This window comes from Cervus canadensis, chromosome 4 (assembly GCF_019320065.1).
Source record: "Cervus canadensis isolate Bull #8, Minnesota chromosome 4, ASM1932006v1, whole genome shotgun sequence".
NCBI lineage: Eukaryota > Metazoa > Chordata > Mammalia > Artiodactyla > Cervidae > Cervus > Cervus canadensis.
The window spans coordinates 40,233,226-40,247,686 of NC_057389.1; the positions used below are offsets into that span (position 1 = coordinate 40,233,226).

Sequence of the window (14,461 nt, forward strand, 5' to 3'; positions counted from 1 at the left end):
CATTGCTCCCCACTGGGCCCCTCCCAGGGCCCCTTCCTCACCAAGCTTTTGACGATCTTCAGCAGTTCCTCCATGACCACAGCAATGCCCTGGTAACCGAGGAGTCTGCAGATGGTCTTGAAATGCGGGGGCCCCACAAAGTTCCTGTAGGAGCTGTAGATGTGGCTGTAGGCAATGTTGAGAGGCTGGAAAACAGAGGATGTGGCCAAGTCAGAGGCAGAGAACTGAATGCACACATGTGAGTCCTAGCAGGAGGAGTTTCAATCACAGAAGGACAGAAGCTTGACGTCCGTGTTCTTTCACTGGGGAACCCCTATGAATACATTTTGCAAGGTGCTAATAGAGAGTGGTGGTCAGTGACCACACGATGGAGCATCTCCTGGGGCAGCAGTTCCCTAGCAAGACAGGAGAAAGGGCCTCCAGGCAAATATCTTTTTATAATACAGGACTCATGCTACACTTGACTGTCCACACACAAACCAGGACTTTCACTCTTGAGCCACGGGGCGAGGGTAAAACAAATGCTTTTCTTTCTCTAGGGGCATTTTCAGTGCTAGGAATTGGCTGGAAGAACCTTGGTGAAACCTCAATAGCTGATTCATTGTTGCCTTCTTTCTACTTCGACGTGTCTTCATCTATCACAGGGTGGGGTCTTGAGAACCAAGAGGTCTGGGGGGCAGGAGACCTCTGCCGACCACGTGGGAAAACCATACAGGAATTTTGAGCCTCAGTTTCTTCATCTATGAAATGAGTGGGTTGGACTAGAACATCAGTTTTGAAGCTTTTCAAGTAGCAATTAAAAAAAAGATGTCACAGAAATAAGTACAGGAAACAGACAAAAGCTGAGATGTTCTAATTGGGTGTTGGTTGAGGGCCCAGAGCCCTGACCACTGAAGGGCCATCTCCACTGTCCTCTGGACCTCATGAGATGCTGTTGCTGAATTAGTGGAATCTCTTTAAGGTCTTTCTGTCTGAGAACACAGGACCAAAATAAAGGGCTCTGAGTTGGTCTCACTTAGCTAGGTGAGATACTAGCTAAGTTATCATTGACTCTGTTTTGAAATGCTGCCACTTATGGAGCACCTCATGCCAGGCTTCATGAAGCCCTCCAAGTGCATTTTCAATTAATTCACACAACCCATGTATGTGATCTGTGATTTGTACAATTCTAGGCCCCATTTCACAGATGAGGGGGCTGAGGCTCCCACCTCATCCCACCACAGATGAGGGTGGTAAGTAGCTTGCTCAAGGTCACACAGTTCACAGGTTAACTGAACCCTGTCTGAACCCAGGTGGTTATGATCCCAAAGCCCATGTTTTTAACCTCTGCCTACAAAGGTGAACTTTGGAAGCAGAATTATTACATAAATTATAAACTTTCTTTTTTTTTTTTTAAGAAAAAAACTTCACTTCTAACCTTAGTTTTGAGTACAGTTCTCCTATCTGGAATTGTAAAACTCTTGTATACAGAGCATGCAAATATGTAAAGATAACATTTGATAATCTATTAGCTGGCCAATTAGAAATCCTACATGAATTAAAAAGGAACTGTGATGGTGCTTCTGGAGTTCTACAAGATTCTCAGCTCCGTCTGGAGCCATCAGGGAAGATTCAATTATGTTCAGCCTAGGTTTTGCATCAAGTATGTTTTACTATATTGTAAACTTCACAAACAAGCATCACAATCATGGTACCCTCTAATAAGAAGGATACATGAGGAACACAATTAGAGTGTCCACTAATAACAAGAATTCGTGAGGAATCACAAGCCCACTCATCCAGCAGACTGAATAACAGTTCTCTTGCTAAGTTAATGCCTATATATGGAGAGGCTTGGAGGTTGAGAGTGGAGAAGGAAACGGCAACCCACTCCAGTATCCTTGCCTGGAAAACCCCATGGACAGAGGAGTCTGGTGGAGTCAGACGTGACTTAGTGACTGAGCATGCACACGCAGAGTGTGAGAAAACAGTGCTCTGCACGCAACACTGGTGTGTTGTCACAGTAAAACTCTGCCTGAGCCTGGAGGAGGGACACCTTGTAGGTAGTTACTAAAGATTTCTAAATGGGGTAGGGCAGGAGCAGTTTATGTGGGGAGGGAAAATATAACTGATTAGAAGCATGATGTTCACAGAGGCTGATGATCAGCAAATCCTGGAGTATATGAATTGTTGAGTTTGATATAGTCAACCATGGAGCCAGGCCATCTAACTTTCTGTGTGTGGAGCAAACCATTTTAGTGTCTCTGTAACAGGCCACCCTGCCAAACAGGCAGGGACCAGAGAGAGGGGAGTGAGGCACCAGGGCACAGGTGGCAGAAGGTACTCCCCCTCCCAAGTGAGTGCATCTCAGCTCTGGCTCTGTAATCAAAGCCCACTCCATAGCCTCCTGCTCCCTCTCCAGGGATGCGAGGGGGAAAAAAACAAACAGCAGACACACCATGGCCTCCCTCTGGTGGTGGGAGGACAGAACTTTCTAGATGATGGAAATGTCCCACATGTTGACTGGGTTCTTGACTACACACAGGTATACGTTTGTCAAAACTCATGAAACTATATGTACACATGATCTGTGCATGTTATTGACTAAATGGTTGTGCCCTCACCCCCCAATTCGTTTGTTGAAATCTTAATCCCTATTGCGATGGTATTAGGAGGTGGGACTTTGGGAAGGTAATTAAGTCATGAGGGTGGTGTCCTCATCAATGAGGTTAGCGCCCTGGAGGGAAGACATGTGAAAATGCTCTCTCCCTCTCCCACTCTACCTCCCCTTCCTCTCTCTCTTTTTCCCTCTCCACCTGCACCTCCCCTCTCTTCTCCACATGTACTAGGAGAACAAGGCTATCTGCAAACCAGCAAGTGGGCTCTCATCAGACACGGAATCTGCCAGCACCTTGATCCTGGGAACTGGAAAGTAAAAACTAAGAAAATACAGCTTCCTGATCAAATTTCTCCCAGAGGCTTTGGCTATAGTCACGATTCTCTGAATCTGGAGAGTATATCTATGGGGTAAAATTTTGAACAACACAGTGTATATCCTACATGGGGACAGATGTGACAGGGGGCAGAGTCGATACCAGCTGATGGAAGATACCAAAAGAAATGGAGATTTTGCTCAATATTTGGAACATTATAAAAATAGGAGCTGTCCAACAACAGACTGCACTGAGTCATGTGACACAGGGATGTTGGAAGGTCGCTCTGCCGGGGACAGAGGGTGGGAGCAGATGTGCTATTAACTCCCCTCCACAGGTGCAAGCTCCACTGTGGCCTTCCCTGCCGCTCATCCTTCTTAGCAGCCTCCTTAGCCGCCACTCCCACCCAAGGAGCTTCTAATACAAGTTTCCCTTGGCACTTCCTGGCAAGCACAAATAAAAATGTAGTTGGGTAGATGGAAATTCTTCAGCAGCTCTCGCCAGAGTTCTAAGCAGAGAAGAAGAATTTTGGACTTGTTTAATCACACACAGGGCTAAAAAAAAAAACCCCTTACAAACCCACACACGGGAGGCCTCTTGCTGACATTCTTCCATTACTCTTGGATTCTGGCCTGGACCATTCAGGCCTCAGTTGATGGCCCGAGCTCAGGAAGGACCAGCATGAAATGAGCAGAATTCAAATCCTCCTTCTAAGTGAACAAGCTCCCCTCATTCCCCAACCGCCGCCCCCCACCCCCAACACACCACACCCATGCAGGAGGAAACTCACACGCATGCTGGAAAGTACATGCACACACACCCCCACAGGGCACCCATCTGACCTGCTGGTTCAGGAGGAGGCTGGGCCCTATTGAGAAAATGTGGGAATATGGGAGCCGGGGCATTTTCTGAGGTTTGGCAAGGAAAAACAGGAATGCAACGTGACTTGAGACATTGGAAACTTGCTACAGATCTCTTATATAGAACCAATCCTGCTAACTGACTTGGGCTACAGTCAATGCCTGCATTTAGAAACTAATTATGTACCTTGTTTAGGATGTCTTGCTTAAAATTAAGCTTGGTTAAAACCATCTTGCTCAGAATAGATACCTTTATGAGATCTTAAGAAATAACCCTGATTCAGGAATTGGAGCCATAATATCAATGTGTGACATAGATGCATATTTGTTTAAAAGTGAAATAGCATTTTAAGGAGAGAAAAAAAAGCTGAATTGATCTGGCAGATTCTGGGCACTGTAATATTCTCTATAAGTGGACTTTTTAAAAAAATGTGATAAAATATTCAAAACATAAAAGCTACTGTTTTAACCATCCGGAAGTGTAGTAGATGGACTTTTACTCATCAAGTGTCTATCTTTCACCAGATGATAAACAAGACCATCCACTGCAAACAGGGAAGCCTGTTTATTTGGCAAATCAAATTTGCAAGCAATTTGCATCTCTGCTTTCTGGAATCACAATTGCTGTTTTCAGAGATCCCAAGAGGAATTAAAACTGTTTCTAATTTCCTGTTTCACTTACAATTTCTCTAATGTCCCTTGAGCAATTTGAATGCCATCAGCCCACCAACACAAACATAGCTCTCTAATTCAGAGAGGGAGAGACCTGGAGCTTCACTCTAAAACCTGCAGGTAAATGAGGATGCAGGTAAATGAATAAAACAGCAATATCATCCTTGTTGGGAAGACCACAGAATGAGATGATTGAAAGAACTGATAAATCCTAAGTTAAAGTTCAAATCCATTGCGAGGGAGCGGGTAAAAGTGCTGACGTTCTGTCTGTCCCTTTTTGACATCTGGTGAGCCAGAGGGCTGGTTCTCCAACATCGGGGTGTCTTTTTGGTCTTCTCGGCTCAGAGGTTGAAAGATCCAAGTAAAGACCTTAAGAAATAACTCTTCTCCTGTTTTCTGTCTCATGAATAAAGTCTTTTGGAGAAGGCAAGAGGGAGAATAGGAACCAAACCCTCCTGTTCTGAGATACCCTATCAACACTACAATATCTAGAGTTGCCAAAAGTTTTTTGGAGGAAACCAATGATGCTGCTTTTTAAAAAAATCTGTACTTGTATGATGATACACAAGTGTATCATAGTTCCCTGTTTATGAATGTTTTTACATAATTCCTTTGTAATTGTCCAGTTGTATTTGTTTCTCCATGGCTGCTGTAACAAATTACCATAAATCTTTTGGCTTAAAACAACAGAAGTTTATTCTCATAGATCTGGAAGTCATAACCCAAAATCAGTATCACTGGGCCAACCTCAAGGTCAGCACGGCCACACTCCCTTCAGATGTTTGAGGCAAGAATCCTTTCCTTGCCTCTTCTAGCTCTGGTGGCTGCTAGCATTCCCTGGGTGGTGGCTGCATCACTAATGGCAATCTTCAAATCGTTCTGCTGAGATCTGGCCTTCTCTTCTGTATGTGCAGCCTTCCTCTGCCTCTCTACCATGAGGACACTAGTGATGGTCTTTAGGACTCGTCCTGATAAACCAGGATAATACTCCCACCTCAAGATCCTTTACTTGATCATATCTGCAAAGCCATTTTTCCAAATAAAGCAACATTTCCAGGTCTAGGATTAGGATCTGGTATCTCTGGGGGCCATAAGCAGCCTTTGAGACCAGGTAATGCAGGTATAATCATCCCCATTTAGCAGAGGATGAATTTAAAGCCCAAGTGAAGGACTTCGCTGGTGGTCCAGTGGCAAGAATCTGCCTGCCAGCACTATTTACAATAGCTAGGACATGGAAGCAACCTAGATGTCCATCAACAGATGAATGGATAAAGAAGTTGTGGTACATATACACAATGGAATATTAGCCATAAAAGGAACACATTTGAGTCAGTTCTAATGAGGTAGATGAACGTAGGGCCTATTATACAGAGTGAAGTAAGTCAGAAAGAGAAAAACAAATATTGTATATTAATGCATATCTATGGAATCTAGAAAGATGCTTCTGATCAACCTATTTTCAGGGCAGCAGTGGAGATGCAGACATAGAGAACAGACTTATGGACAAGGGCCGGGGAGAGGAAGGGGAGGGTGGGATGAATGGAGAGAGCAGCATGGAAGCATATACACTAACATGTGTAAATAGGTAGCCAATGGAAATTTGCCGTGTGACTCAGGGAACTCAAACCAGGGCTCAGTAACAACCTAAAGGGGTGGGAATGGGTGGGAGGTGTGAGGGCGGTTCAAAAGGGAGGAGACAGATGTACACCTATGGCTAATTTATGTTGATACATGGCAGGAATCAAAGCAATATTGCAAAGCAATCATCAATCAATTAAAAACAAATATAAATTAAAAAGTAGACAATAGAATAAAGAGATTTCATCTTCTTCCTATGCTTAATAAATATTAAAATATATAAAATCTTACACTTCATATTCACTTTTAAGAGCATTTCCTTTTCCTAGAGTATATATACATGATCACCTGTGTTTACTTATTATCTATCAAATGACCTTTATCTTGATTATCTATGTTATCATCACTCCCTGAGAAATACTGTCCAATAATGTTGCAATAAATAATATGTGTGTGTCATTTAAAAAAAAGAAAAAAAAAATCCACCTGCCAGTGCAGGGGACATGAGTTCAATTCCTGGTCTGGGAAGATTCCTCAGGCCTCAGGTCAACTAAGCTCATGTGCCACAACTACTGAAGCCTGCATGCCCTAGAGCCCATGCTCTGCAACAAGAGAAGTCACTGCAATGAGAAGCCCATGCATTGCAATGAAGAGTAGTCCCTGCTCGCCGCAACTAGAGAAAGCCCATGCACAGCAATGAAGACTCAGTGCAACCAAAAAAACTTGGAAAGTCAGAAAGCCCAAGTGAAGTGAAGTGACTGTCCTGCAGTGAAATACAAGATGATATTCTGCCATATCTACCAACTGCCAAAATAACAAGATTCCTCTGGACTGGGGGATAAATAGTGTTGTATAGCCTGGGAGAGGTGCCACACAGATAAGATAGCAGGGTAGGGGCAGGAAATCGGGTGGCGCTGCTGATGGTGTTGTGGGGCCAAGGGAGATTCCCCTGCTCCGGCCCCATGTGAAGTGCTGGCGCCCAGGTATGGAGCAGGCTGAGATGCACCCAGCTTGCTGCAGCCAAGCCCTGGTTTCTAGACCCCAAGGACTACGGCTTCATGGAGAGGCACTGCAAGTGTAGAATGAATTTCCCTGAGGTCAAATCAAGGCTCGCACTGGGGCACTGTTTAGATACCAGCAGCCAAATCAAGCAAAAGATCACACCACCAATCTCCAAAGACCAAAACACAATTGAGAAGTTATTGGTATAATTTAAGAAATGATTTGTGCCACCATCTATGTCACTTGGGAGGCTGTATTATGATAGAACTCTACAATTCACTTAGAGAATAACATTTTTTAAAGTTTTGACTCATATACTAATTTTGGTGACCAGTTGCTAAAAGTTTTTTACATTTAATATTACCCCTAACCCTAAGTGACACAGCTCTTAGGCAGGGGAACCTGGACTCCAGACTCCGGAAGAGGAAACACTTGTGGACTGTATTTCTCAAATGGAGCTGATTTTCTCCTTGCTTCTACCTGCTACTTTCAGATTCCCTCTGTGATCTTTTAGTTTCTTGCCTGTTCCCATCACCCTGGAATCCACCAAATTGCAAAGTCCTGTCTCCAGCTCTCGGAGAAGTCAACCACAAGATGAAGAGCTACTGTTGACCACTACTGACTGAAGATTGGCATCAGAGAGGCCGGCTGGGAGTGTGGGGTCTGGACCAACAGACCTCGGTGCAGGGACCCGCACTGCCACTGCCTGGCCTTGTGATACTTGTCAAATTAGTTAATCCCTCTGAGCCTCAGTTTCTCCCTTTATACAATGATGGTAAGAGGGCCTACCTCAAAGAGCTCCCTGTGGGTAAGATGAGAAAAAACATGTAAAACACACCAAAATGTTCTCAGTGGTTATTTCTGAGTAGTTTGTGTTTGACTACTGTCTTTGAACTATTTGATACTTTTTATGTACAATGAGGACACACATTAAAAAAATATAACTGTTTTTAAGGAGAGAAAGAGGGAAGGAAGCATCATGCAGATGGCACACTTTGTCCCTCTCAGCCTCTGGATAAAGCTACAGCCAACTTAGGCAATGGATCGTGTCCATGGACCTTGTCTACTAAATAATAAGAGCTACTATTCCTAAGCCCAACACTACAGAGATGGGTTCATCTCATTGCTCCAGCATCATCAAGTGGGTCATATTAATATTTGTCTTTTACAGAAGAGTTAACCAAGGCCTGGGACAGTCAGAAAATTTGTCCAAGGCCATAGAGGCAGGATTTGAACCCAGCCTGGGGTCTTCAGCTGCTGGGTGGCAATCAGTTTTGGGGCCAGGGCATGTCCTCACAACTGTCCGTTCACTGCCACCTTCAGGGAGGGAGCAGGGACCCCGCTTTTGGCTGGTTTCCTCTGCAGTGACTTACTGCTGGTGTAAACCAACCAGAGGCCCCCAGGCCTGACAGCTGAAGAGGCCACCATTCGGGTGACTGCAGAAGGGGGATTGCACCCTGAAGGTGGAGACAGTGAGGAGCTGGGCTGGGTGCGATCTACTGAACCAAGTGTGCCCATGTGATACGTCCCACCCACAGGGCTCACTGGGTGCTCTGGGTGCTGCTGGTGAATGGTGATGACCCAAGGGAGCAGGATGAGCCCTGGCCTTGGAGTCAGGGTTCCTTGGACCCAGATTCCCCTCTTGGCTCTGCCACTCATCAGTCCCCCTGCCTGGGGAAACCTTTCCTTCTCTCGGAATCTGTGAACCAAGAGGACATCTAGACTGCACATTCTCCCAGTGTCTCAGCTTCTCAAATAAAAAGCTCAGTGTGAAAAATGCCATCCAGGAGCATTAAAAATCAATTCTCGTTTTTGGTGGCAAAGGCTTGAGCTTCATCTTGTCACTCCACAGGTCCCCTAACTCTGGTATTTTTATTCTCCTCAAAATAACCTTTTCAAAAGGCATCTGCACACTACTGCACTGGCCTTTCTGAGAAGGACGCTGTGAGGCTCTGCAGGGACTCACCATTAGCACACATCACAGCAGATTCCAGCCAGACCCCTGGGAACACCGAATGTCACAGGAAACACAGAGCAAGTGTCTAACTGATGGACACCTGGCATCCCGACACCCGACGTCTCACAGAGACCCTTGGCCTGGGCAGGGTCTGTGACTCACTGGGCAGCTTTTATAACTCTTTGATTATCACTGATGTGAATCAAAAGGAGACTTTCGTGGGTTCACTTGGATACTTTGGCCAAAAACCAAGAAGAAAAAAGATGACTTCTTAAAAACACCTAGCTTGTGTTTTATTATTGTGTTATATGATTCAGGCCTAGATCCATCTGAGCAAGAGCTGCTGTAGCAAATTACCAGAAACACGATGGCTTCAAACATTAGGAATTTAATCTCTCACAGTTCCAGAGGCCTGAAATCAAGGTGCCAACAGGGCTGTGCTCCCTCTGAAAGCTCCAGAGGAGAACCCTTCCTTGCATCTTCCAGTTCCTCCTGGCTTCTGGAAGTCCTTGGCTTATGGCAGCATCACTTCAATGGGCTTCTACCCTTCGCATCTGTGTATAACTCCCCCTTTCCTTTCTCTTATAAAGACACCAATCACTGGAATCACCCTAAATCCAGAATGATAACATTTCTAGGTCCTTAACTAATTAAATCCACAAAGTCTCAACTTCCAACAAAGGTCACATTCTGAGGTTCTGGGTGGACCTGAATTTGGTAGGGTGGGGGTGGGGAACACTCAAACCAATTCAGACAAGTGTCCTGATGGTTTAGCAAGCATGCCTCATGTGGGCTCAGGACTGGGGCGGGGTGGTACTCATGTTTTCTATCTGACATCTGGATCCAGCCCAAGCCATTAGCCTTATAGATGATGGAACTAAGGCCCAGAGAATAAACACATCTGGACCAATGTCATACAACTAGGTAATGCCCCAGGAGACAAGAATAAAGAAGTAAGAGGACACAGAGGTGGAGTGGCAGTGGGCTGGGTTGGGAGGGGATGAGGAGGCAATTATATCTTTACTTGTGGGAAAACAGAGAATGGCATCTTCACCTTTGAAACCATTGTCCAAAGAAGGTCTGGATGAGGGAAAAAAATGATAACTAGCTTATTAGAGAGACAGTTTAGGGGCCTTTGAGGAATTAGTTTCATTCTGAGGATCAACATGGAGAGGACTGTTTGCCTTTTTTGGGGCTGAAGGAATCAGAGCTCCTCTCAATGAGCAAAAGCCTTTCCAGACTGAAACATCGTGCGTACAGATGCCTGCTGGTTGCCATGGTGAATGATGCTGATCTGAAGAAATGAATAATGTGAGCGTTGGGGGCGACAGTGCAATTACTCAGACAGCGGTGAGAGAGACATCAAGGAGAGCCCAGAGAGCCCAAAGCAGAGGAGGGGAGAAGGCAGCATCCTTGGGCTCTGATCCACTCTGCCTCTGAGGGGTGCCTAATAACCGGATCACTGCGAGCATCAGGTAAGGGACATACACGGCTCTTCTTGGGAATGGAAATGGCTTTTCATTTCACACTCTGCTTGGAGGAGAGCCAGGCAATGGTAATATGAGTAGCTAAAAATAGGGGGGATTGAGAGACAGAAGAAGAAGAAAAACAAATACAGGGAGACATCTAATCCTAAAAACTGTGAATGCCACATCTTGACAGAAAGCTTTTTAAAATGTCTGCTGTAGCAAACTCAGTCTGCAAAGATAGCCAGCGCAGATGTGAGAGATTCATGACAGGAAACAGGATTCCCAGTCACTTCGGATGGAAGGGTTTACAAGGGCTATTGCCTCTGTAGCACAAGTAATGAATTAAGCTCTTTTCATTGTGGTCGGAAGTATATTTGTGGAGTCGTGGCAGGTACTGGACAGGTGTGTATGAGGAGGAGACCCACGGAGGGAGCGTAGGTACTCAGGCTCCTCTGCAGAAGACTCTCTTCCTGGAGGGATCTGAGCACCCCTGTCTCGTCCCTTTCATTCCCCATTTTTCTGGGAAAACATTTCCAGCCAAATGGGAAGGAACTCATTCCTCTTCCTGAGTACTGTAGTTTACTGTCATCTTTAGATAAGAAAATCAAGCACGGAGGATCACTCACTGCTGGGCACCTTTCTGCAGCTCACCTTCTCTAGGAGCAAGGGCATGAGAATAGGAGGTCGGAGGGAGGCAGGGAGGAGAGAAATAAGCTCATGAGGAACCAGTCTGGCTTAGTATCCAATTCAGGTTAAAATCTGATCAACTGGTTTTTTTACTATGCTGCTGCAGTCAGAAATGAAACCTCTGTCTTTCATATGAGAGAGTAGGGGCAGAGGACTGGGCTGGGTGATACCTATCTGTGAACATACACAGGTTGACTATGGCTGTCTCTAGAATTTTAGCTCAAGGGCAATTCAGCAGAGAAGAACTGAATTCTCTCAAATACACAGAATTAAAAAGAAACTAAAAAGCTTGAAGATGGTGCACTCTTAACCAAAGTGAGAGGGTGGCAGCCAGAAGAGGGATCATCTGATGTGTCGGAAAAAGCAGCAACCCACTCTTAGTACCTGCACCTCATTTTGTGATAACATTCTACTACTAAACCTGGAAATCCAGAGGTTATGTGGCTTTGGGTCTTGTTAGCTGATGGCTTCTCTTAGATTGCTCGTCTGTAAAATGTGAATCTAGTTCAGAGGTTGTGATGAATAAAGCATATTCATTACAGTATTTTGAGCTTCTAGCATGACCTGTGACATAGCAACTGCTCGGTAACTGTGACTGGTGATTACCATCATTAACAGTCACAGAACCAGCAGTATCAAATAGGAGCAGCTCTGCTGGTATTTGGAGCTGATTATCTTGACCTGGGAAACTAGTTTCCTGGGTAATTTAGCTTTGAAAAAAGCAAACAAATGGACAAAACATGATCAGAGGCTTTGGGGAGAAATGAGCTGCCCCTGAGTGACTGACGCAAAGCGCCTCTCGCCATGGGCAACAGAACTGCGAGGCTAAAAACACAGTGGCCAGAACATTCTAGATGAATGAACTCACAGCACTTGGGGCAGAAACAGGAGGTCCAGAGGGAAATTTTAGGTGCAACAATCATCTGGCTTGGAGATCACAGGCCCATGGGGACTAACACGGGGACCCTGAGGCTGTGCTGGCTTCTCCTTCATTCCTTTATTTTCTCCCTCTTTTTTTTTTTTTTTTTAAAGGTTTGGGAACCATGTTGTATTTAAGGATTCTGAGACAGGGCAGCATGGGGCTGGGGCAATCTGGGTGCATCTTTCCTAGGCCTGCAAGCCCCTGGCTTTGGCCTGAGATGGCCCTGATCTGAACTGTGGTTCTGCCATTCCTCGGCTATGCCCAGCTGAGTATTGTCACCTCTTGGCCTCCATCTCTCAGTCTGTAAAACGGGGGCAATACTAGTCTCCATGTTGAATACTCAATGCACGGTGGCTGTGATTATCATAAATCAACACTTAAAGGAGGACACTCTTCACTTTGACTCTGGTTTCAGAATCGAGATGAACATCGAGGTTGGGAACGTCTCTCGCACGGGCGCCGTCATCTCCTGGTCGTCCTCGGAGCCCTGCCTGGAGGACTATTACCACATCACATACAGGCCCAACGGGAACAGCATCTTCTCTGGCTATCTTCGCTCCAGCTTCCACCACGAGGAGAAGGTGCCTCGAACAATCAGCTCCGCGGTGCTGGAACACCTCACCCCGTCCACCCTCTACTTCCTGTGCATCAGCTGCAAGAAGATTCTCTTCCCCTACAGGCACTACTGCACCATGTTCCACACCCTGGATAAGACTCCACTGGCCGCTGGAAGCTCCCTGGTGGACCCCCAGATCTCCCTCTGGGTGCTGATGGCCATTCTGCTGGCCTGCTTCACGGCGGTCTTAGCCTTCATCTGCCTCCAGTTCTGGTGCATCCGGTGCCACGAACCTCGATGGTCTTACAGAGCCGGCCACATGGAGGAAGCCAATGGGCTGGTGAGATGGCCAGAGGAGGCCCCGGGGCTAGGTCAGGGGGAAGAAGGGCTGCAGGGGCTCCCCCTGGTGGAGCTGTCACGCAAAAACTCTGGAGAAGATGCGGGACCAGACGCTGAAGCGGCAGCAGTGGAAGCCGGCAGGCATGCCCCCGATGTGGGTGCCTTGCAGAGGGAGGGAGGTGGTCAGGCTGCATTGCCTCGCTTTGGGTAGTGAGAGGTGGGGAGGAGGCACCCCACATCATGTAGCTTAAAGGCCTCCATGCAATAGGTCTCCTGTAAAAATGCATCTGTAGACTACCCACTCATCTTCCCTCAAATGACTGAGGTCTTGTGAGCTACTTGGTTGGATGAGTGCCCTTTGACAAAGCCTTTCAAGCTGGAAAACACATACCCCCCTGGTGGGCAAGGGGAGGAAGATGGCATCTCTTAGGAGGGTCCATCAAGAGCAGCAGGGCTCAGTTAGAAAATAAAAGCACTATTTTAAAATTAAAACAACCATTAGTATATTATAGGTTAGAAATTGAAACTGACATGACTGAAATAAAACACACTTCAAGGACATTGTTGAGTTAATTGAAGATAGGCTCTTTAGTTGCACTTTCAGTCAGCTGAGGCAAATGTCCAGGCAAATGTTCAGTCAGCTGAGGCAAATGTCCAGGCCCCAGGGGTGGGGGGATTATTTTGGAAAAATGTGAGAAACTTTGCTCTAGAGTATTTTGCTACTTTCAGCCAATTGCACACCACTTGTACCCCATCTTCACTTTTTTTTAAACCACAGACTATCAGTACTGTTATTAAATGCATTTTCTTTATATTGAGTCATTTAAAAAACTTCTTTTAAAAGAAAGCCCATGTTACTCCCCAAATGAAAAACCAGCACCCTTCTGCTATAATAAATAGAAGGAAAGAGACATAATAAGCGGAATGAAAACAAAATCATATTAAAATTTTGACTTGGATACTATTACCGTCTAAGGACTCTGAGCTTAGGGCCTGCTCTCTTTGATAAAAAGGGAAATTAGCAATTGCTGGAGAGCTGTTAAAGACATTTTGACACCAACTCAAGACTTGCTCCTTGATACCATCAGCAAGGTTTAAAAGAGAATAGAAAAGTGAGTCCCTTTGTGAGACACTGTTAATTCATGCCATGCCTGTGAACTGTCCACAAGGCTGTCTGGAAGGGTGCTCTGAGAGAGCAGCCTTGACCAGACTGGCTGCTCCGGAGGAGACACCTGCTCTCTCTCAGCATCAGCCTGAGACTTTCTAAGCCCCACCTTCCCACCTTCAGGCCCGAGTGATGGGCACTCATCTTGGTTCCTTACACTTCCCAAACCAGGGCTCCCATACCTAGAGGAGCACCTTGTCTAACCATGTTACACTTATCCAGTCACTGCTAAGTCCATCTGTGCTTACGTTGTGAAAAATGGGGTCAGAGGTGGCCATTTTTCATCTATCACAAAGAAGAACCTAGGCTTTTTAGATGTTTCTGCACTCCTTCCATGGCATT

The 14,461-nt window shown here is 45.7% G+C and overlaps 2 protein-coding genes across 4 annotated transcripts in view; one reads left to right on the forward strand and one right to left on the reverse strand.

Moving 5' to 3' along the window:
* The window catches only part of CYFIP2 (cytoplasmic FMR1 interacting protein 2), a 134,742-nt gene that overhangs the window by 39,955 nt on the left and 80,326 nt on the right, over positions 1–14,461 (reverse strand). For all 3 annotated transcript variants that reach the window (XM_043464855.1, XM_043464854.1, XM_043464856.1), the window contains one exon: positions 42–185. In XM_043464855.1, the coding sequence (XP_043320790.1) occupies positions 42–185 (144 nt within the window). The remainder of the gene's footprint in view (positions 1–41; positions 186–14,461) is intronic.
* On the forward strand, positions 10,348–13,906 carry FNDC9 (fibronectin type III domain containing 9). Its single transcript, XM_043464859.1, has 2 exons — positions 10,348–10,456; positions 12,475–13,906. Exon 2 carries the CDS (start codon positions 12,482–12,484, stop codon positions 13,163–13,165), a length of 684 nt encoding a protein of 227 aa, XP_043320794.1. The 5' UTR covers positions 10,348–10,456; positions 12,475–12,481; the 3' UTR covers positions 13,166–13,906.